The sequence below is a fragment of the Rhinolophus hipposideros genome (assembly GCF_964194185.1).
Source record: "Rhinolophus hipposideros genome assembly, chromosome: 7".
Classification (NCBI taxonomy): Eukaryota; Metazoa; Chordata; class Mammalia; order Chiroptera; family Rhinolophidae; genus Rhinolophus; species Rhinolophus hipposideros.
Genome location: NC_138053.1, coordinates 11,363,356 through 11,387,049, shown reverse-complemented (window position 1 = coordinate 11,387,049; position 23,694 = coordinate 11,363,356). Strand labels below are relative to the sequence as shown.

The following is a 23,694-nucleotide window of genomic DNA, read 5'->3' as shown; positions in this document are numbered from 1 at the left end:
CTTCCTTCCATAGATTCTACCTCCAAAACACAAGCCGACTCTAATCATTTACTACATCCTCAATCACTGCAGCTTCATTCACCAACACCACTGCAGTAGCCTCCTAACCGGTCTTTTCATTTTCTCTCTTGCTCTTTCTACAATCCAGTTTCAACACAGCAGCCAGAGTGATTTGCTTTTTGAATGTCAGTCAGATAGTTATCACTCCACTGCTCAAATGTCCTAATGGCTTCGCCTAATATTGAGGGCATCGTCCAAATTTCTTTCCTTCGTCTATAAGGCCCTATGCCTCAATCTCGGAACTCACCTCCTACCATTATGTCCTTTCCTGCAGCCACATGGGTCTGCTTACTGTTTCCAAAATACAGGCAGTCTACTCCCACCACAGATCCTTTGAATTTGTTTTTCTCTCTGCCTAGAGCACTTTTCCCATAGATCTAAAAGCACAGATTCAGGTTTGTGTTCAAAGTCACCTTCCCAGAGATCCCCAGTGTAAAACAGTAGAGAACTGCTTATCCTGACCCAGACTCTCTCTCGCCTACTCTGCTTTATTTTTCTAGAACTTCTCATTACCTAATTCTAGGTATTTGCTTTTTCACCTACTTGTTAATTGTTGCTGTTAACGATGCTGACGATGCTGTTAACTAGAACATCGTCTTTTTGCTCATTGATATACTCCCAGCGCCTTGCACAGTGTGGGACACACAGTAGTTAATAAACATGGCTGAACAAAATGAAAAGAGTGCTTTCTAAAGAATGCTTTCTACATTCCTGGGAAAGCAGCTAAGCAGTTTAAATGTTTTATAATCCTTGTATACAAAAAATGTATACACATGACTTATATTCATCTTTTGTTATCGGTGTATGTTGAGTATTACAATTTTAACACAGTTTTTCCTTTATTAAAATATGTATACATTTTTTTAGCACTCTCTGTATTTCCAGAACTTTACTGGACTCACAAGCTGAAAACGGTTACATTCCTTACTCTCAGTACTGTAACACATTCTCTATATGAAACAACAGACTGTGTCTTCCAGGACCCCTTCATAAGCTGGTATGTACTACCATGTTTCCCCCAAAATAAGACCTAGCCAGACAATCAGCTCTAATGTGTCTTTTGGAGCAAAAATTAATATAAGACCCAGTCTTATTTTACTATAAGACCCGGTCTTACATAATATAATGTAATGTAATATAATATAATATAATATAATATAATATAGGGTCTTATATTAATTTTTGCTCCAAAAGACACATTAGAACTGATTATCTGGCTAGGTCTTATTTTCGGGGTAACACAGTATTTATCTTAACTTTACCTTCTATTTGCTGACTAATGAATTGTGTTAGTTACATATTCTGCTTGTATCATATGTTCTATTACCCCGGAGATAAGCGTTAGGCAAGGATGACTTCAGCTTGTAAGATGATACCTAGAAAACAAATTATCAGGTATACGCTGCTTTTCTGACTCAGTGCTTTTCACTTTACCCTGATTGGAAAATGTGGTAACATCAGTATGGTTGAACACAAGGGCAGAAGAACATAAAGGCAACTCCTCCAGGAAGAGAAACTACTTGCCATCCCCCAGCTTCCCGTTTCTGTGTGAGGAGCAAGGAAGGGACACACTCACAAGAGCTCTTTCTGCAGAACTTTCAGGAAAATATAGACATACACGCTTCTACCTTAGCCAGGGACAGCAGCTGAATTCAGGCTGAAAGTGGCTCATTTCAGGATAGACTTGAGCAAATACTCTGAAAGATGACTTGAAGCAAGGCTCTTCCTCCTGTAATTCTAAAGTAATTATGATTGTTTTCCCCCTACAGAATGAAAAGTTGAGTTCGAGAGGATAACTTTGTCTTTTCTCTGGCTACTGAACTCCGTAAAAGAGAGATGATCAGCTCTCCTCACACTTTTGTAGTGAAAAAAAGGTACACATCTGCCTGTTCATATTCTGATCACAACAGACGTTTTTCTCTTTTATGATTATAAACTGGAGTCCACTGTGTAAAATTTGGAAAAACCTGAACGTATGAAAAAATATATAGATTAAAAAAATCACCCGCGGAAAAAGACACTTTGCTACAATTCCTGTTCTACTGTTGTCCAGCTCTTTCTTGCTCTCACCTGGCCAACCCTAGCCTAAAAAAATTATATTGGCAACTCCTAGTTTTCGCAAGAAAGCTGGCCTCAATGCACTGTATTCCCTTAAATACTTTGACACTCCATTTCCCAAACTTCGTTCAATCTCAGATTACTCTAACAGTGTTTGCCATACTTAAGGACCACTACACAAGAGACCTGCAAACTGTGACCCACAGGCCAGATCTGGCCCACTACCTGTTTTTGTACTGCCCAAGAGCTATGAGGGAATTTTACACTTTTATGTGGTTGAAACACAAAAAAAGCGATGTTTTGAGGACAGTGAAATTTATATGAAATTCAAATGTCAGCGTCCACAAATAAAGTTTTGCCGAAACACAGGCAAGCTCCTTCATTTACATGCTGTCTCTGGTCACTACTGGGGCAAAGCTGAGTAGCTGGGACAGAGTCCACACAGTCTAAAGTATTTGCTGTCTAGCCTTTAGTGAAAAAGTTGGCCTACTTCTGACCTTAACAGAATGTTTTTCTTTAAATTGATTCACAATTCATTTAAAATTATTTTAAAAGAAAACTTTATAGCACTTATAAACAGACAGCTATAATAACCCTAACTAGAAGGCAACCTTAAAAATAACTTCAACAACCACAAGGAAATACCACTTTACGTCTATCAGGTTGCCTATCATCAAAACAAAACAAAACAAAATGCAAAGCAAAGCAAAACAAAATAAAACAAAAGGCAACGCAAAACAAAACAAAAAAACAGAAACAAGTGTTGGCGAGGATGCAGAGAAGTTGGAACACTTCCACACTGCTGGCGGGATTGTAAAATGGTGCAGCCGCTATGGAAAACGGTATGGCAATTCCTCAAAAATTAAAAATAGAACTACCATATGATCCAGCAATTCCACTTCTGGGTATATATCCAAAAGAACTGAACTCAGGGACTCAAATGGATGTTTGTGCACCCATGTTCACAGCAGCATTATTCAATTCACAACAGCCAAAAGGTGGAAGCAACTCAAGTGTCCCTCAATGAACAAGTGGATAAGAAAAATATGGTACACACATAAAATGGAATATTATTCAGTCTTAAAAAGGAAGGAAATTTTGACACATGCGACAGCATGAATGAACCATGAACAAAACTATGCTAAATACGCCAGGCACAAAAGAACAAACACTGTATGATTCCACCTATGCGGGGAACCTTGAGTAGTCAAATTCATAGAATCAGAAAGTAGAATGATGGGTGGTAGGAGCTGGAGTAAGAGAGAAATGGGGAGTTAGTACTTAATGGGTACAGAGTTTCAGTTCTGCAATATGAAAACCATCTGTAGATAGATGGTGGTGATGGATGGACAATGTGAATGTACTTAATACCACTGAACTGTATACTTAAAAATGGTTAATAGAAAATTTTATGTTACATATATTTTACTACAATTTCAAGATTTTAACTGCAACAAAAGTAAAGTAAGTTTAATTTAAAACAAGCTGGATATTCTTGCACACCTAACACTCAGTTTTCAAAAGGTGGATGAGCAATTCTTAGGGAGCCCTTGAAGATTAACAGCAAAACTAGACGCTGCCTATGATGAAATATAAATGAAGTGAAAAGGGACTTTCTTCTAATTATGATTCAGCTTTCTTTAATGTCATGTCCTTTCACTCATGCATACTTAAAAATATGGGGATTTCCGTAAGAGTCTCACAGTTTGGGGAATACAAACCTAAAGTATTCCCCAATGATGTGTCATAATCCAGGAGCTACAATCCTTGCATCCTTGCCAAAAAGTTATTTCTTGATTAGTACAGGATATTCTCCAGTGAGTGAAAACAAGAGTTTTGCTGGATTAAAGCTCCCTCTTTCACAATGACACATGATTTCTAAAAAATCATTTCATAGCACTGTATTATGGAACTAAATAATTAAATATATTTGAGCCAAAGACAACTTATAAGACTGGCTCTTCTAGGGTCAATTTTGGGATATGCTAAAAAATTGTGTGTGTGTGTGTGTGTGTGTGAGAGAGAGAGAGAGAGAGAGAGAGAGATTAAAGAAAAACAAGTAAATATTTACTGGTGATATGTGTCAAACAACATCAATACTATAAAACACAAAAATCTTTAAGGAGTTAGAAAAAAATTTATAGATAAAAATTAGAAATCCAGTTGTAAGGTATGGCTCACTACATAAAATTCCTTTTTTAAAGGATCTTAGTCTTTACAAGACCTTATAGTATGACTTAGTGTGAAATACCCACTAAATTTAATTGTTTCTAATAAATCAAGTTTATTCCAATGTTCCTTACGTTGTCCACAGTAAGTTCCAATATATCCTTTCTGACATTGGCAGTGGTCATCTGCACAGGTCCCACCATTCATGCATCTCACACTGCACTGCTGAACTGCAAAGAACAAGAGATATAAAAATTATCAATCACCAAATTTATCGTATCTATAAGGGTTATAAAACTGTACTAAGTATCCAATTCAAGGAAAATACATCCTACAGAAGTAAATGTTATGACTCCGGCATTATCTGTATTTCTTTGTTGTAAATGCTAACATGAGCAAATGTTACAACATGTTATTAAGTATGCACTTAAAATACATTAGACTAACCGTGTTAAAGGAAATAAATGTAAGGTGACCAGTAGCGTAGTTTGTTTCTAAGATGCAAGTACCCCTGCAGAATGCTGGGGCTGAATGCCTGCCACAGGAGCCCAGTGCCCTGGCATCATGGTGGACTTGGTATCCACTCTCATGGGGCTTACATTCTCAAAGGCAGACAGACAAAATACAAGTAAACAAATACCATGATATCATTATAGATTATGATGTGTTCTCTGAAGGAAACTGTGTTGTGAAGGAGGATAGCCTAGAGCCAAAAAGGAACCTGGACTCAGGAACCAGACAAGACCACTCTGATGTAATATTAGACTGAATTCTGAAGGACTAGAATGAGCCAGGCATGAGGAGTACCAGGAAGGAACCTCACAGGGAGAGGACCCAGCAAAGCAAAAGACCTTGGGATGGTATAGGGTTTCCTTTGACTAACTGAAAAATTCACATGATTATAAAGAGGCAGATTGGGAAGAGAGAATCTTAGAGAAGTAGGCAGTGGCCAGCTAGATAATGCAAGCCTCCTCTGCCATGAAAGGATTTGTATTATATCCCAAATTCAACAGGGCACCATTGAAAGGATATAAATAAGACAGTAAAGTGATATGATTTTTTATTTGTAAAGACCACTCTAGCTGCTTTGCAGAGAATGGATCTGAAGAAGGCAAGATTAGAAGCTAGGGAACCCATCAGGAAGTTACTGCCATACTTCAGGAGAGATATAAAGGTGGTTTGAACCACCTGGTAGCAATGGAGAGGGAAAGAAGATGGATTTGAGATATATATTTCCAGTAGAACCTGCAGGTCTTATTAAAAAGAGTTGATGTGAGGATTTCCAGTCAAGATGGCAGAGTAGTTAAATGCTGTGCTCACCTCCTCTCAGGACCACATCGATTACAACTGAATGACAGAACAACCGTTATTGAGAATCACCTGAAGTCTAGCTGAACTGAAGCCCGACAACTACAAACATACAGAAGAAGCAACCTAGAGACTGGTAGGAGGGGCAGAGACACAGAATGTGCTGGTTCAACACCTACCTGCATGTGACCATTGAAAACTGGGAGGGATATCTCAGCTGTGTAGATCTCCCCGAGGAGCAAGGGGTCCCAGCCCCTCCCCAGCCCAGGCTTCCAGTGCTGGGGAGAGAAGTCCCCATAACTTCTGGCTATGAAAACGAGCGGACATTGTGGTTGAGTGAGATGGCGGATGGCTGCACTACAAGGCGCTCCTCCTAAAGGGCCTGTGCACAGACTTACTTGCTCTGAGCTCCAGTGCTGGGGCAGCAGCTTCAAAGCCACCAGGGACATACAGGTGAAACTGAGTTGTCTAGCTTCAGGGGGAAGGCTGGAGGAGCAGCTTTCTCCAGGACAGAGGAGCTGGCATAAGCCATTATTTCTTTGTTGAACACTCCCCCTTCCCTGTATCCAGACGCAGGCAGACGCTATACCTGAGTCTCCATCAAGCTGGCTATCACATTTCGTCTACCTCACCCTAGTGATTCCCTAAGACCACACCCCACCCAACTTTTGGGCACACCCAAGCCCCTGACAGTGGCATTTCCATGTAAACAGCCTACCTTGGCTCATGCTACAAATTTTCCTAAAATTTCTCAAAGGTTCGCAAAACCCAAATAAGAAGCATCTGGCTGCACTGCTGAACTGCAAAGAACAAAAGATATAAAAATTATCAATCACCAAATTTATAGTATCTGTAAGGGTTATAAAACTGTACTAAATATCCAATTCAAGGAAAATACATCCTACAGAAGTAAATGCTATGACTCCAGCATGAGCTGGAGCAGCTCTAAGCCTAGAAGAAGAAGATGACTGAGCAGCTCTAAGCCTAGACAAGCAACAGTCAGCCTTGGTTTGCTGCTTGGCCTCTCAAGACACCTTCAAGCATAGCATGGGCAGAGGCCATTTGCAGATTGCTTTGTGCCTCATGTTAGGTGGCCCCAGGCAGGGCACAGGCTACAGCTAAACTTGGCCTCCAGCAGGTGCCCTCCCAGGGGGTCCCAGGGTTGTGGCCAGCTTTGGACTGAACTGGAGCATCACCCAGCTGCCTTCAAGAATGACACACCCAAAGGGCAGACTAAGCAGGCACAACAGCCCTGCTAAAGCGAATCTTTTTCTGTATAGTCAGCCCCTGCACCACAATTCCTCCACTGTAGTCACGGCCAGTCCTTACAACCAATGAGCTTGAGGGTCAATCCCTCCTATTTACTTGCAAACAGCAACCAAGGCTCAACTACAATGGGAGGGCACACACAACCCACACAAGTGACACACCTGGAGCACCTGGCTCTGGTAACCAGAGACTGCACCACTGGTTACCACAGTAGGTCCCACAGCACGCCTACTACATAAGGCCACTCTACTAAGAATGGTAGACAAAGCAGCCCTACCTGATACACGGGAACAAACAGGGAGGCAGCCAAAATGGGGAGATAAAGAAACATGTCCCAAATAAAAGAACAGACTCAAGTTCCAGAAAAAGAACTAAACAAAATGGAGACAAGCAATTCTACCAGACGCACAGTTCAAAATACTGGTTATAGGACGCTCAGTGATCTCAGGGAGAACTTCAAAAAGAGAGAGAAAAAATAAAAATGGAGACAGAAAACAAAAAGGAACCAATCAAAATTAAAGAATACAATAACTGAAATGAAGAATACATTAGAGAGAATCAACAGATTAGATGGAGAGGATTGAATCAGTGATTGAGAAGATAAGGTAGCAGAAAACACCCAATCAGAATGGCAAAAAGAAAAAAGAATCCAGCTTTTCTGTCAGTTTATGCCGCCAGTAAGCATTGTTAAAATTTCTCTTCCCATGGTCATGTCTAAGTCAGAGTCTCCTAAAAAGCCTGAACAGCTGCTGACGCTCTTCATCGGAGGTTTGAGCTTTGAAACAACTAATGAGACTCTGAGGAGCCATTCGGAGCAATGGGGAATGCTCACAGACGTGTGGGTGATGAGAGATCCAAACACCATGTGCTCCAGAGGCTTTGGGTTTGTCACCTATGCCACCATGGAGGGAGTGGATGCAGCCATGAGGGCGAGGCCACACAGGTGGGTGGAAGAGTTGTAGAACCAAAGAGCGCTGTCTCAGGAGAAGATTCTCAAACACCTGGTGCCCACTTCACTGTGGAAAACATTTTTGTGGGTGGTATTAAAGAAGACACTGAAGCAATTACCTAAGAGATGATTTTGAACAGCATGGGAAAACTCAAGTGATTGAAATCTGACTGACCGAGGCAGTGGGAAGAGAGGGTTTGCTTTTGTAACCTTTGATGACCATGGCTCTGTAGACAAGACTGTCATTCAGAAATACCACACTGTGAATGGCCACAACTGTGAAGGAAAGCCCTATCTAAACAAGAGATGGCTAGTGCTTCATCCAGCGAAAGAGGTGGAAGTGGTTCTGGAAACTTTGGTGGTGGTTGAAGAGGTGCTTTTGGTGGGAATGACAACTTTGGTCGTGGAGGAAACTTCAGTGGTCGAAGTGTCTTTGGCGGCAGTCGTGGTGGTGAGTATATGGTGGTAGTGGGGATGGCTATAAGGGATTTGGTAATGATGGAAGAATTGTGGAGGTGGCAGAAGCAACGATGATTTTGGCAATTACAACAATCAATCTTTAAATTGTGGAACCATGAAAGGAGGAAACTCTGGAGGCAAAGCTCTGGCCCCTGTGGTCATGGAGGCCAATACTTTGCCAAGCCACAAAACCAAAGTGGCTATGGTGGTTCCAGCAGCAGCAGAAGCTATGGCAGTGGCAGAAGGTTTTAATTACTGCCAGGAAACAAAGCTTAGCAGGAGAGGAGAGCCAGAGAAGTGACAGGGAAGGTACAGGTTACAACAGATTTGTGAACTCAGCCAAGCACAGTGGTGGCAGGGCCTAGCTGCTACAAAGACAGGTTTTAGACAATACTCATGTGTATGGGCAAAAAACTCAAGGACAGTATTTGTGACTAATTGTATAACAGGTTATTTTAGTTTCTGTTCTGTGGAAAGTATAAAGCATTCCAACCAAGGGGTTTAATGAAGATTTTTTTTTTTGCACCCATGCTGTTGATTGCTAAATGTAATACTCTGATCATGACACTGAATGAATGTGTTTTTAAAAAAAGAAAGAAAGAAAAAAAAGAATCCAAAACAAATGAGGATAGTTTAAGGGACCTCTGGGACAACATCCAGCATAACAACATTTGTATCATAGGGGTGCCAGAAGGAGAAGAAAAAAAGCAAGGAATCGAAAACCTATTTGAAAAAACAATGACTGAAAACCTTCCTAACCTGGTGAAGGAAATATATACATACAAGCCCAAGAAGCTCAGAGTCCCAAACAAGATGAACCCAAAGAGGCCCACACCAAGACACATCATAATTAAAATGGCAAAGGTTAAATACAAAGAGAGAATCTTAAAAGCAGCAAGAGTATTACGCAGCCATAAAGAAGAAAGAAATCTTATCATTTGCAACAACATGAATGGATCTAGAGAACATTATGTTAAGTGAAATAAGTCAGAAAGAGAAAGACAAGTACCATATGATCTCACTTATATGCGGAATCTAAAGAAAAGAATATGTGAATGAACTAATCAGAAACAGTTTTGGGGACACAAAGAAAAAACCGAGAGTTGTTAGATGGGCGGGGGGGGGGGGATAAGGGGAAAGGTGAAGGGATTAGGAAGCAGCTGGTGACCACAAGATGGCCTCAGGGTTTTTTGAAAATTAATTTGGGGAACGTATTCAATAATGTTGTAAAGATTTTGTTGGGTATCCGATGGACATGCGTCCTATTTGGGAGACCACCTCAGGGATACTGTGGATGCCTGATCATGGCATTGTACACCAGAAGCTAAACATTAATGAATGCCAACTATAATTTTATATATATAATGTGATGGCTCAGTGTGAGGTCGGAGGGATAGTGGATGGGGGGAGGGTGGTTCACAGTGTGAGGGATATAAATGATGAACGTCTAAGTATTACCTTGTCTTGTACACCTGAAACTAATAAATTAAAAAAAAAAAAAAGGCAGCAAGAGAAAAGCAGCTATTTACCATCAAGGGAGCTCCTATAAGACAGCTGATTTCTCAACAGAAACTTTGCAGGCAAGAAGGGAGTGGCAAGAAATATTCCAAGTGATAAAAAGCAACGACAAATAACCAACATTACTCTACCCAGCAAGGCTATCATTTAGAATCAAAGGATAGATAAAGAGCTTCCCAGACAAGAAAAAGCTAAAGGAGTTCATCACCATCAAACCAGTATTAAAAGGAATCTTACAGGGACTTCTTTAAGAAGAAAAAAAAAGAATAAATATGAATAATAAATGGCAATAACTACATATCTATCAACAATTACTTTCAAAGCAAATGGATTAAATGCTCCAATCAAAAGAGGGTGGCCAAATGGATAAGAAAACAAGACCCTTACATATGCTGCCTACGAAAGACTCACTTCAGATCAAAAGACACACAGAGACTGAAAGCAAAGGGATGGGAAAAAGATATTTCATGAAAGTAGAAACAAAACAAAAAAAGCTGCGGTATCAATACTTACACCAGATAAAACAGACTTAAAACAAAGGCTGTAACAAGTAATGAAGAAGGATCCAGTAATCCCACTTCTGGGTAATTATCCGAGGAAACCCAAAACGCTCCTTCGAGGGAACACATGCATCCATATGTTCATTACAGCACTGTTTACAAATGTAAAGATGTGGAGGCAGCCCGGTTGTCAGTCAATGGAAGAATGGACAAAGAGGAGGTGGTACATAAATACAATGGACTATTGCTCAGCCATGGAAGGGAATGGGTTCTCGCTACCTGCAGTGACATGGATGAACCTAGAGGGTATTGTGCTGAGTGGAGTATGTTAGATAGAGAACAACAGATGCAATGTGATTTCGCTTTTATGTGGAATCTAAAGAACAAAATAAACAAACAAACAAAAAGAAACAAACTCATAGATACAGAAGACATTTTGATGGTTGCCAGACAGGAGGGGGTTTGGAATTGGTGAAAAAGGCGAAGCGATTCAGAAGTACAAATTGGCTGTGACAAAGGAGTCCTGGGAATGCAGAGTATAATATATGGAATATAGTCAATCGTATTGTAATAACTATGTATGGTGTCAGATGGGTACTAGAATGGGGTGATAGATGGGAGGAGGGTTGGAGGAAAGGGTAAAAAAGATGAAGGCATTAAGAAGTACAAACTGGTAGTTACAAAGTAGTCATGGGGATGTAAAGTAAAGCATAAGGAATATAGTCAATGATATGGTAATAACTCTGTATAGTGCCAGGTGGGAACTAGACTGGTCTGGGGATCACTTCTTAAATTATATAAATATCAACTACTATGCTGTACACCTGAAATTAATATAAAATAATATTGAATGTCAAATGTAATTTAAAATTTTTGAAAGGGAGGAAAAAGGTGAAGGGGAATAAGAGTTTCCGATTTCCAGGTATAAAACAAGTAAGTCATGGGGATATAATGTACCGCATGGGAAATACAGTCAATGATATTGTGATAGCGTGGTATAGTGTCAGATGGTTGTTGGACTTACAGTGATCACTTCTTTAGGTATATAAACGTTGAATAAATATTGTATACACCTGAAACTAATATAATGTTGTATGTTAGCTATATTTTAATAAAAATCTTTTTAAAAAATAAAAAGAGTTGATGTGAGAAAAAGAGAAGCAGTTGCTTAAGGACTGGGTAGATGGCAGTGTCATTTGCCGAGTCAAGAGAAATTGTGGAAGAAGCAGACTGTGACCAGCAAAGTTTCATGCTACCGAGTTTCAGATGCATTCAGGAGATGTCAAATAGGAAATGGAACATATGAATGTGAAGCTCAGTGGAAGGATCTATGCTAGAGATTGTTAGGAGTTACCAACATCTTGGCAGCAGTTGAAGACATGTATGTAAATGAGTTCACCCGCAGAGGACAGAACTCTTGGGAACACCAAACTTTGAACGGAAAGTTAATGAAGAAGACACAGAAAGGACACTAAAAAATAATAACCAAGAAAAGAATTGTGGGCCATTGATATTATATAAGTGAAGGGAAAGGAAAGCATTTCAAGAAGATAGTGATTAATAATGATGAATAGTGATTAATGCTTTAGGGAGGTGGAGCAGGATGAGGACTGAAAAGAACAGAAAAGTTCCTGATGGAAAGGGAGTGAATTCATGGATCCCCTACTAAATTAAATACCATAAACTGGGCCAGTGAATGTTCAGTTGCCCAGGTAGAGAAATTAAGAAGTTGAATTGTAAAATTTCTCTAGGACTGAGTTTTTTGCTGAGGGCATATAGGAGAGAGATAAAAGAATAGGATAATGAAGATCTGGGTAAGGGTGTCTTCCAAGCAGTCAGACAAGGGAGTAGAGGAAATTTGCTAATCACAGTGATCGAGAAAATCTCAACGAATTTTGAGTAATTGCCACCAAAAGGCTGTGAAAATGACACATTATTTTCAAAGAAAGTGAAACGAGTTTTAGTCAGAAGTTTCATCAGAAGCAATAACATTTCTTGTATAAATTTTGAATCTGACATTCCTGAGTCAGAGGAATTCTCTATTACCTTTTCTTGGGGAAAATATGTAGAAAGAAATGTTAAAAGTATAACAACTTCATACTAGTTTGAGGCAGACATAATGATGTATTTAATTATTGAGCAATTAAATAAATAGCATCTGCTTCCTCCTTGTTATTATGTTATCTTAAATCTGGCCTAAAAGATTAACCTTGGACTTTAAAAACCCAATACTTTCTAAATGGGTTGTGGATAACACAATCTCAGTCCACTGTTACAGTAATCTTACAGAGTTGTTGGGAGTTAATATGTGTAAAGTAAAATAAGTTAATATATGTAAAGTATCTGGTCAGTAGACAGTAAATACTTGTTTTTTCCTAACCTTCTTATCTCTCCCCTTTAGTTAATCCACAAAACAGGATACGAGCCACAGGAGTTAAGTAAAGGCAATAAAGAGCCTAGGGTTTGAATCTATAGGTTCAGGTATCAGAACGCCTGGATTCAAATCTAGGTTACCTTGGGCAAGTTACTTAATTAATATGTCCCTCAATCTCCTTCTCTGTAAAATGGGGTAATAATACTATCTCACACTGTTCATGTGAGGATTAAATAAATGATAGAGTCAAATACTTAAAAGAGCACCTGGTACATTGCCAAACCCATTAAGTTATAGCCATTAATCACAAAGAATTACTTCTCCACTGAATCCAGGCTCTACTGCATAAACTCATAGCTTCTGGGCCAGAATTAAATCGCTTTTCTTAATGAAAATTATTACCTTATTACTCCTTAGTTTTTGGTGGCAACAACTAAGTCAGCAAAGATTTTTACTCCAAAGAGTAATACTGACCTAGCTAGTGAGGAAAATAATCATGCATTTATATCCTCATTGAAAAGGACATTTAGAATTTATTCAAGCTTAAGGATAGTGCAGTAAATAAGGTCACATAAGAAACATACTTGATTTTGATCCACATGTCGGTGATATTTGGCCACTGGAACAAGTACACATGTTAGGACGGGAACAAAATCCATCTCCACAACTATTTCTACAAATTGCTGTAGAAAGCACAATAGGGAAGCAAATGAATAATTAGGTAATAAACCACAGTTTACAACACAAGAAAGTTATAGTTAAAAACAATAAGCCTGAAAAATTAAGTTATAAAATATGTGACATGTAAAGACTGATTTCAGATTTGCAGTGAAATTACCCATTGTAGACATGAGAACAAGTTTCACAATATCTTTATGATAATGTGCAAACAAATGAAGCTATTTCAAGTTCCATAATCCTAATTCTTTAACTCTCCTATCAACATAGGTCATCTTTTCCATTCAATGCAAAGTTTATATGCAGAATTCACCCCAAGAAGATAGTCTTGACCCTAGGAGTTGGGAGGGTTGAGGAAACCCAGAGGTCCTGCATATGCTCAGAAAACACAGCCCACTCTGTAAAGGACCTTCACAGGAGACAGAAAATGTGAAATTGGCTGAGCCAAAGACTCCAGGCCCTAATGACTTGGCCAAGCCTCAGGGGTTCAGTGCACATTCCTTCTCGGCTGGTATCTGACCTGCCCCATCATCAATCTTTGTTCCCCTTAATAATTCCCTCTCTCCTTCCTCCAGCCTTTCTTCTCCCATATTATCTCCACAACCTAGCCTATTCCTGCTGCTCAGAAAAGCTGCTGCGACATTTTGATGGAGGGAGAGTCACAGCCTCCTGCAGCTGTGACCTCCACGGTAGGAGGGTCATCGTGGCAAAGAATGTCAGGCTCACTGACACAGCACATACCAAGGTGCCTCAAAACCGTTAGCTGAACACATTCAAATGGGGAGGCTCTCCCATACTTAATCAGTTCATTTAGGAGCTGAGAGATTTATCTCTATACCCACGAATGAATTTTCTTTGTCCACAAAAGCTATGTGCTTTCATGCTCCATGACTGCATGCATGCAGACAAGAAGAGGAGAGTCTGGGAATGCCCTGAAACTAGCTGTACACATCGATGCGAATATGCGTGTTCATAGGTCTTGTGCTAGGGAAGGATCTCACAACTTTCAAAGGGATCTGAGACCCTCCCCAATCATGTTAAGGGCATGTTCTGTAGAAGCCAACTAACTCTGTAATTGTTTCTCTTCTCCAGACTGCCTTTTGACATCCACTTGACAGGGCCAGCAATGTCATCCATCACGGCATGAAGACAGAAAACTGATTTAGGCAAGAACATGTCTCCTACCATGGAACTGACGATTCTTAAAATGTACTCGTGTTTCTGATCACCAGTAACTTCCCAATGACAAATGTTCACTAAAATATTGTTTTAATTCAAAGCCCCCTCATCTCCAGCAGGCAGACATTTAGTCCAGGAGTAGGTGATACACCAAGTGCTCCTGACGCAGGTCCTAAACCCAAAGAAGATCTGATGTGCTGGAGATGGGTTGTCCTCAGGCCGATCCCTGTCATGGCCACAGGCACGCAGACTGCATCTACAGGCCAGTGAAAAGCGAGAGTGTTTAGGCCCTTTCTCCTCACATGTATCTCAGACTGTGGTATGCCTCACCTAAATATTTGTCCCTCCCTCAATCACACAAAACCAGGAGATCCAGAAATACTGCAGGGAGAAGAAGAGAAGACCTGGGTGTTGGTATTTCAGTGATGCTGGGAGAAGACGCATGACACAATAAAGACTTTGTTGTATGCCCAAAACTAATATAGCATTGTATCTCAACTGTAATTGAAAAATAAATTTAAAAAATAAAAACAAAAAACAAATAAAAACAAGACTATATGGTATGCAAGAAGTCTGAGGTTCAGTTCTTGTTCTGCCACTGATCCACTGAAAGTTTGGGGTGAAAAAACAAAAAACAGAAAACACAACTTCTTTGGGTTTAGTTTTTTCCATTGGTTAAATAAAACAAAGGGATTACACTGGAGTGTTCTGATATCTCTTCAGGTATCAAGCGCTTCGATTCTGAGCCAACCCCTTCCCACTGTTATTCCACTGATCAAAATGCCCTTTACATCATAACTTCACAATAAATAAATTAATAAGCAAACTTTCCCATTGCTTCATTTTCTAACAAGATTTAAAAAAATCAATGAACATTGAGAGAGTCAATTCCATCCTTTTGGAAATAGATATTTAGAAGCTTGGAAGGACTTCAGTGATCTTTGCAGGGCACAGTTAAGAACAATAACAAGAAAACACAGAGAATGAAATCAAAATGCATTAGGTTTCCAGTAGTTTGAGAAATACATTTTTTCTTTTAATATCTTCTTTTCCTCATGAAGCCTGGTAAAGGCCAAACATTAAAATTTTAGAAGTTGCTCGTTTTAATATCTTTCTACAGAGAAGGAATGCTGATGTACAAATGTATGAGAAAATTAATCGTTAGTCCCCATTTTCTATTTGTATTTTACTTGTCCTATTTTTGTATGTGGCCTCATAGCTTTTCTTTTGTGAAATGGTGGAAAGTCAATAAATATAATAAATAATTTATTATCAGAAAATCCTGGAATCAAAATTCTTGATTTCAACTACTGCGGTTTCAATTTGGTTATTATCTCCATATATTATCATTTTAAATGTCAAAACAATTAGGCTACTGAATTTAATGCAGAATATTAAAAGTTAAAATTTAGGTGAGATTTGTACAAGAGATTATAAAGACATTATATTCTCCCTCTATTTTGTGTACTACTTTATACTCTTGGATATTTGAAATATTTTTAAGTGTGGTGATTAATATTTTTGTAGATATCTCTTAACACAAGTGTAGCAAATGTTTCTTGGAGATATAAAGATCATTTCAAGTCTGTGTTTTTTATAGATTTATGATACATGTACATTCCAATGTATCTCAAAGGCACCCAAATGTTTCAAGTAGTAGAAATGCAGGCTACAATACTATTACTCTGAGATTTCTAAAGCTGATCTTCTAAACAAATAAAGAGCACAATGTTATTCAAAGACCAAAAATATTTAAAGCTGACACTCAGGGGGCCATATATATAATATGTATATATTATAATATATAATATATATTATATATTATTTATTTATGTATTTATTTATTTATTCCTACTGCAAATATTCTGGAAGGCTCTGTTCTCTGGAATTCCCATTCCACACTGACCCAATAAAATGTGACTTTACAGATTTTCAACACGTACCATAAACCAATCCTTTCTCCTCGGCTGCTCTCCAACTCAATAATGGCAGTCACATTCATTACATTTAGTGAGTCAGACTTTCCGCAGTGCCTAAGTCACTCCCAGCTAGTATGGCAGGTGTGTGGTGAGTGACATGAGCTCTGTTGCAGGATTCTAGGAACCATGTAAGTTTAAGCAAGCATGGTAATGCCCTACTGGCCTAAAGGAGTAAATGCACCCTCCATAAATGCCTCACACATATGACTTCTGTGTGGGAGAGAAAAGAATGCAATACCTCTTTTTAATAAAAGCAAAGGCTTATAATGAGAGGGTATACTTAAATACTTATGAATCACCTTAAAGAACACAGTTGTTGTTTCCTATTTTTGCCCCATTACTGGAGATTGGGGGATGTTTAGGATAGAAAAAAATAAGAAACTAGTCTCCACAACACTTAAGACTTCATTTCTTTTTAAAAACTGTACTGAAAAAAAACATTAAGGGTCGATCTCAAACCCACAAAACCAATAAATATAGAGTCAGAGATGCCGCTACATCCTTATTATCCTTTGGCCAGTGGGGCTTGCCCTTTTTCTCTGTTCACAGTTGCACAATTATCTTTTCCCTAGAGAACATCAATGTCAATTTAAAGTCAAGATTGGCCCTAAGTGAACACACTGCCTATGATACGTGACTCTCCTCCCAAAAAGACAAGTGTGGCTGTACTATATAAATACACTGAGGAAGGCCAGTCACACTTCAACTCATGAATTCACAGGCATGTGAAATAAGACATCCTGTAGTCCATTACTGGGAGGCTGATAACTAATGACTTCTCCAATTAGAAGTTGGAGAGCTGGGTATACACTTTGGAAACTGAATAACCAAAACTTTTAAGGTCTGATATGCAGTATTTTTGAAGTTCTAAGACTCACTATACACTATGAGATTTTTGGTTTGTAAATCCTAAATTTAAATGTCTCCAAAAAACAAAGAAGCCATTTGGAAGAGTTCTCTCTTTTAAAAATTTTGTTAACCTGGGTCAAGCCTAAATCCCTGAGTGCTCCTTTCATATCTAATGTTATGTGGCTGTTGAGATGAAACCAGAGATAATAAAGTGGTTTTGTACAAAGGCCTAAGAAAGCTTGATCTTCCTCAGGCCTAAACTTCAGGCAGAGTCAAAAGCCAGTTAATTTACATAACCACACTGTGGTCTTATCTGGACTCTTTTAGGAAAAAGTGGTTTTGAGTTATCTAGGGAATTGCTGTACTCCCACATCAGTCTGTATTAATAGACACAGAAAGATAAAACTTCCAAGTTATCTTTGAAACCTTTATCGTTATTGCCCTTCAACAGAGTCTAGAAGTGAGGTCTGAACTAATGCAAAGCGGCTGCTTCTTCCCCACCATTCAAATGGGGCCACGTCCTGATTATCACCGCTATGTGGCCACCGGATTCTAAATCAAAGGACTGAATACGAGAGGTTGGACTCGAGATGGGGCCGAGAGCTGCCCCAAGCTGCAATCCCAGCCAATCACTCACGGACAATGCATTGGTTTCCTCCAGGGAGCGTCTTCCATCCTGGACAGCAGTAGGAGTGGAACCTGGATCCGCACACGTTGGGCCTGCAATGGACAAACAAAGTCATACACACGTAGAGAAGGGTGCAGTAACACATTCGTGGCTTTTGTAAGCAAAGCCATGAATGTAGATTTCGGGACAACAAACCAACCAAAACTACACTTCAAATGTTTGGGGGCGCAGACATGGAACTAAATGGGCTAGACACTGGCGTGGAGGAGGGTCAGAGACGTCTAAACATTGCCTTTCCTCTGCCCTCCGTTGCTGCCTTTTTAAAGGGCGAAAAAGAAACATGGAAACATATAATTTGCTACTATTCTACCCTCCGGATGCAGAGAACAAAGGGAACATTCTGTTTCAAAAATCCTTGACCTTGTCCCCAAATCCATACCTACTTGATCAACTGTAACTTTGGCCCCGACGTGTCAAGGAAGACATGTCGAAAGGTGGAGCGCACGGGTTGGTGATTCGAGTGAACTGAAAGCCCCGCACACGTACTCAAACAAAAGACTCGGGAGCGGCGCCCCCGACGGCGGGGAGCAGACAGGCTCCACCAGCCCGGGGGCCTCGTAGACTCAAACCCACTTTCCACCCGACATTCAGAACCAGTTCCCGCACCACGGGCTTTGCCTACGCTCTTCGATCCACACCCGGGGGCCTCTGACCCGCCCGCCACCAACCTCCCCGAGGGGGGCTTTTTTGCCGGTGAACTTGCGGAGGAAAAGAGGGAAGCGCTCGTGGGAGTCTTCGGGGTCTCCTAGCGGTGGGAGTCGCGGCTCTGGCCGCCAGAACTAGGTTCAGGGACGGAGTAGGACGGAAAGCTGCAAAGCCGAGGTGCCCCGGATGCGGCCTGCCCACCTACCCTCGGAGCACGTCCTGCTGTCCTCGCCTGCGGACGCGGCTCGCCGCCGCGGCGCCCTCCTCCCGGTACTCGGGCACCGCGAACCCGCCTTCCGAGCCTGCCGCCGCCGGCCGGACCTGTTGCGACGGCGGCTGGGGCCGGGGCAGCTTGGGCGGCGGAGGCTGGGGTTGGCCGGCAGTGCCCTGCACCCAGAGCGCCACGCAGCCCAGCCACACGAAGTACGGCTGGAGACACAGCCGCCGCCGTCTCCCCATGGCAGGCGCCCAGAGCGCGCGGACCGTGGTCCGCGGAGAGGGAGCGCTCAAAGACAAAATCTGCGCGGCGGCCCGGAAAAAGTCAGGGTCTAACAAGCTCTTCGTCGGCTCCAGAGACTCCCTGGGGCACGGGCTCCCCGCTCTAGAGGGAGCCCCGGACCGAGCGCCAGCCCTCTGGCTGCCGGTGGGGAACGGGCTCTAGCGCAGCGGGCGACGAAGCGCGGCGGCGGTGAGGCCAGCAGCCCCGCGCGGTCCACGTTGCATGCCCCGGGCCACGGCCCCAAGCGACTCCAGGACCGCCAGCGGGCGGGGGCGGGAAATTACAAAAGTAACCCGAGCAGCCGCGGCGTAAAGTTACAAAGAAAGCGGTCCTCAAAAGAAAAAAAAAAGGCCTGCACGCAGCGGCTTGGCGGATTCCCGTGCGCTGCCGGCACAGATCTTGGAAAGCTGCAATGGTCACCAGAAAGAAGCCGGCAAGCAAACAAAAGTTGCCCCCCGAAAGAAGAGGGGGGTCTCCTCCAAGCTCGCCCGGAGTCCCGCGGGGCAGCGACGCGCCTGCGGCGGCCGAGGAGCCGAGCAGAGGTGCGCGGGGCCGAGGCGAGCCGCCGGTGAGAGGGAGGGCGGGAGGCTGGACTCCGGGAAAGATGCGGCGGGTGAGGGCGCGGCGCGGGGGTTTTGAGGCCCGGCGGGGCGCGGGGCGGGCCAGCGGGCGGCGGCTGTCAGTGGGGGCTGGAGCGCAGCAGTCCACACGTGGGGCGCAGCCCGGACCGAGGGGCTGGCGCAGAATGGGCGGGGACAGAGTAAGGGGGCGATGGGGTGGGAAGGAACAAGGGGAGCTAGAACCTGGGGGAGGGGAAAAGGAAGGAAGGGGGTAGGGTGAAGGGAGGGGAGAGGACTGAGATTGGGGAGAAGGGGGGCGAGCCCGAGAGGAAGGCCAGGGCTGGAAGAGGGGTTTGGAAAGAGGGATTGGCGAGCCCGGGTGCGAGAGGAAATGAGCGGGGGATGGGGGCGAGGTTAGGGCGAGGAGAGAAGTGGGAAAGGGGTGGGAAGGCCGGGGCCAGGAGGAGGGGGCCAGGGGGCCGGCTGGAGGGGGCGAGGCTCTAGTCCGCTCTGCTTCCCGTCCCCCTCAATTGGCCGCTAGCTCTGTTTTGACTGCCTGTACAAAGCGAGCAGACGACGACGGGGGAGGGGGCGGTTAGGGACCGGATTTGGGAAAGGAGACTGCAGCCCCATCCCCTCCCCCTCTGCCCTCGCAGGGCTGCAGACGAAGGACCAGGGTCTCTAAACGTGCCTGGTTCGCTAGATCCGCAGCTGCACTAACTCGCCTGGCAGAAGCCACAAGCTCGATGAGAGCGGGTCCTCCTGCATGGACCCGCACCCAGACTGGGGTGCAGAGCCAAGCAGGAATAGATTCGCGCGGGAGCTGGCTGTAACCTCCATCCGTGGAGGCCGGGCCCTCCCCATCGCCCTCCTACCCCCACCTCCCCACCAGGAGCGGCGTCAGTCTGCGGGACACGAAGAGAGGTTGTGCGTATCCAGATTGAAATGCGCACTCCACCTCCAAGAGGGAGCACACGCGGCCGCAGGGGGCCTCGGCAGCGTGCCGGCGCTGCGATCCCCAGGAGTGCGCGCAGGGGGTGTGCTCCGTGGTGACCCCTGGCAGGGCTCTGCCGGGGTTTGTAGCCTGAGAATGTGTGCGTAGTGGGGGCAGGGGGAGTGGAGTGGGTGGCGGGGCCAGAGACTCAGGGCGGGCAAATGGGTCTTGGGGCACATCCTTGGTTCCTGGCTTGGACTCCTGATTAATTATTAAACCCTAGCAATTGGTACATCCAGGCTGGCGACTTGCCCTCTGAACCCTTACAGCTGCCTTTGCGCTCACCCGCCTTTGGGGTCTTTCTTTGTGGCCCAGCTTTCATGAGGTCTCTGCAAAGCCATGACCCTCTCTCAGTCCATAGCATTTCATAATTAAAAATCAACACCCCTGAAAACTAGGATTGACCATCCAAGAACAGTTTATGAAACAGCATAAGAGAGCAATGCCTGGAATATTCAGACCTAGAGGACCTTACTTCAAAGATACATATACATAATTTTTTTTCCTGACCTGAGTTGCCCAGATGTGCTATTTCACAGTCAAAATTCTCTGAGAATTGGCATAACTCCCTCCTTTATTTTCCCAATATAGTCCAACAAAGATTCTTAACATAGTAGCCCTTCTTACAATATTTTCATAAGGCATAAGAAAATGTAGGAGTGACATAATTTCATGTGGGACACCAATTTGTTCAAATCCAAAGGAATTAAAGCAGCGATTATTTGCCATGCACCGTGCTTCAAACAAATAAAATCATTTTAACTGAAAGATCTAAATACGGTAACTATCCCGTGGGTTAAAGCATTGTTTTAACCATACTCTTTAAAATACTTAACCCTGTTAAATGGGTTTTCATTTAATACTTAAATGGCTTTGTGGTACATTCCTGTGTATCACATCAAATCCAAATGCTCTAAAATTGCATATGCATTTATCCATTGACTCAGTAATTCCACTTTTAGTGATCTATTTTTAAAAATCTGGCAAAAAATGAAATGATAAATGCATTAATCTGTTCACTGCAGCATTGTTAGTAATAGCAAAAGATTATGAACACAAATTTCCTATTAATAAGGACCGGTTCGACATACATAGTTTAATCCATTCAGTGGACTATTATATGGCTATAAAAAATGAATAAGGATCTCTGTATTTGCCGATGGAGTGATCTCTAGAATGTACAATTTGATGAAAAAAAGCAAAGTGCAGATAGAATAGGCAAATCCATTGAGACAGAAAGAAGAATAAAGGGATGGAGAGAATGGAACGAAGAATTACTGTTTAATGGGTACAGAGTTGCCATTTAGGATAATGGAAAAATTCTGGAGATTAACTGTGATAATGGTTGCACAACATTGTGAATATACTTAATGCCAGTGCATTGTATACTTAAACATGGCTAAAATGGTAATTTTTATGTTATGTATGTTTTACAACAATAAAAAAATTTAACACAAGATACTGGCTATTGTATATTGTATGCTACCTTTTGCCGTGTGTGTTTGTGTGTGTGTGTGTGTGTGTGTGTGTGTGTGTGTAAAAAATCTAATAAAAATACTAATCTTAGGGAAGGGAGAGGATATGGAGAAAGAGACAATGATGGATGCTATACCTTTTTAAATATGCCTTGTTTTATTCTAACTTTGAAACCATGTTTATATTCTATATAATTAAAAATAAAATAAAATTTTAAAAGAGCAATGCCTAAACTTGAAAACAAACTAAAACAAATGGACCTGTTTATCACATTGGTGGCATAAACAGAGAGAATAAATAAAGTGATCTTTAAACACAATGTTTTGACTGTACATCTTTAGTAAGTTATAACAAAAGAATGAAATGAACTACAAAGAAGTCTGAAATTGCATTCAATATTGGTAATGTAAGAGAGAAGGGTGGGGAGAGAAAGAGAAAAAGGGAGGGAAGGAGGGAGAGAGGGTGGGAGAGAGAGAGAAAGAGAGAGATACATATAAGAAATCATGATTTCAGCACAAGAAAAAATAGAGTGAATATAAAATAAAAACATTGTAAATTTACATTGGATTAAAGTGCCAATATGGAATCGGAACTTACCTTTCAAAAAAAATATGCATTTTCTGGTCCTATACATTCATTGAAAAGACTTATGGAATCAGAACTTACCTTTAAAAAAAAGTATGCATTTTCTGGTCTTATACATTCATTGAAAAGACCTAGAAGTAGTGAGAACTCAACTATAATAAACACCCACTGTGCCCAGATTATGGTCCCTAAATACCACTTCCCAGTGAAAACAATAAGATGAGTCAGGACTATCTACCTGGTCGTACTTGAAAGCAAAGAAATTATCAACTATTAGAATCATGTCAAAAGGAAACTGGAGCTAACTTGAAAAAGATCCTGCTGACCAAAGATGGGAAAACTTGAGCATCAGAAAGCAAAAAAGACTGCAAAGGACTAAAATATGTGAAATGTGTAAAAACATTGATAAATAAAATAAACAATTATCTTGCCTTTGCTAGACAGACTCAGAGAAAGCATTTCTTAAAAGAAAAACAGTTGTAGATGCAAAAATGATAGAATTAGAAAAATCATGATTTTGCAAAATTTAATGAAATAATGGACCCAGACAACAGTTACCAATGAATGCTTAAAACCATTAAATCAAGGATTCTGAACTGGGGGACATTTTCTCCTTGGGGGACATCTGAAAACATCTGGAGACATTTTTATTGTCACAACAGGATGATGTTGGGGGCAGCGAGAGAGTTGAAGGTACAGGGATGCTGCTAAATATCCTACAATGCACAGGACAGTCCCCTATAACAAAGGATTAACTGGTCTAAAATATCAATACATTTGGAAAATCCTGCATTAGGTGAACAGACAATGGGGGACTTTTTAATGAATGATTCAAGCTATTATTATCAGAACCTACTGATTGTTCACTTCTGAAAAGCACAGTAACCAAACATTATGT

General features: G+C 41.7%; 2 protein-coding genes and 1 pseudogene across 3 annotated transcripts in view; 2 read left to right on the top strand and 1 right to left on the bottom strand.

The window, feature by feature from the left end:
• FBN2 (fibrillin 2) overlaps positions 1-19,253 on the bottom strand; it is a 262,360-nt gene extending 243,107 nt beyond the window's left edge. Inside the window, exons 1-4 of the mRNA XM_081054526.1 lie at positions 18,888-19,253; positions 17,987-18,069; positions 13,249-13,347; positions 4,422-4,517 (exon numbers count right to left, since the gene is read on the bottom strand). Of these exons, the coding sequence (XP_080910652.1) occupies positions 4,422-4,517; positions 13,249-13,347; positions 17,987-18,069; positions 18,888-19,141 (532 nt within the window). The 5' untranslated portion in view covers positions 19,142-19,253. The remainder of the gene's footprint in view (positions 1-4,421; positions 4,518-13,248; positions 13,348-17,986; positions 18,070-18,887) is intronic.
• LOC308500236 (heterogeneous nuclear ribonucleoprotein A1-like) lies at positions 7,575-8,524 on the top strand (annotated as a pseudogene). Its single transcript has one exon. The product of its transcript is annotated as a heterogeneous nuclear ribonucleoprotein A1-like (transcript).
• Positions 19,140-22,169, top strand: LOC308499489 (uncharacterized protein; the record flags this gene model as incomplete). Its single annotated transcript, XM_081052993.1, has 3 exons — positions 19,140-19,169; positions 19,256-19,723; positions 20,398-22,169. 3 exons carry the CDS (start codon positions 19,140-19,142, stop codon positions 20,572-20,574), a joined length of 675 nt encoding a protein of 224 aa, XP_080909119.1. The 3' UTR covers positions 20,575-22,169.
• Between the last annotated feature and the right edge of the window lie 1,525 nt (positions 22,170-23,694).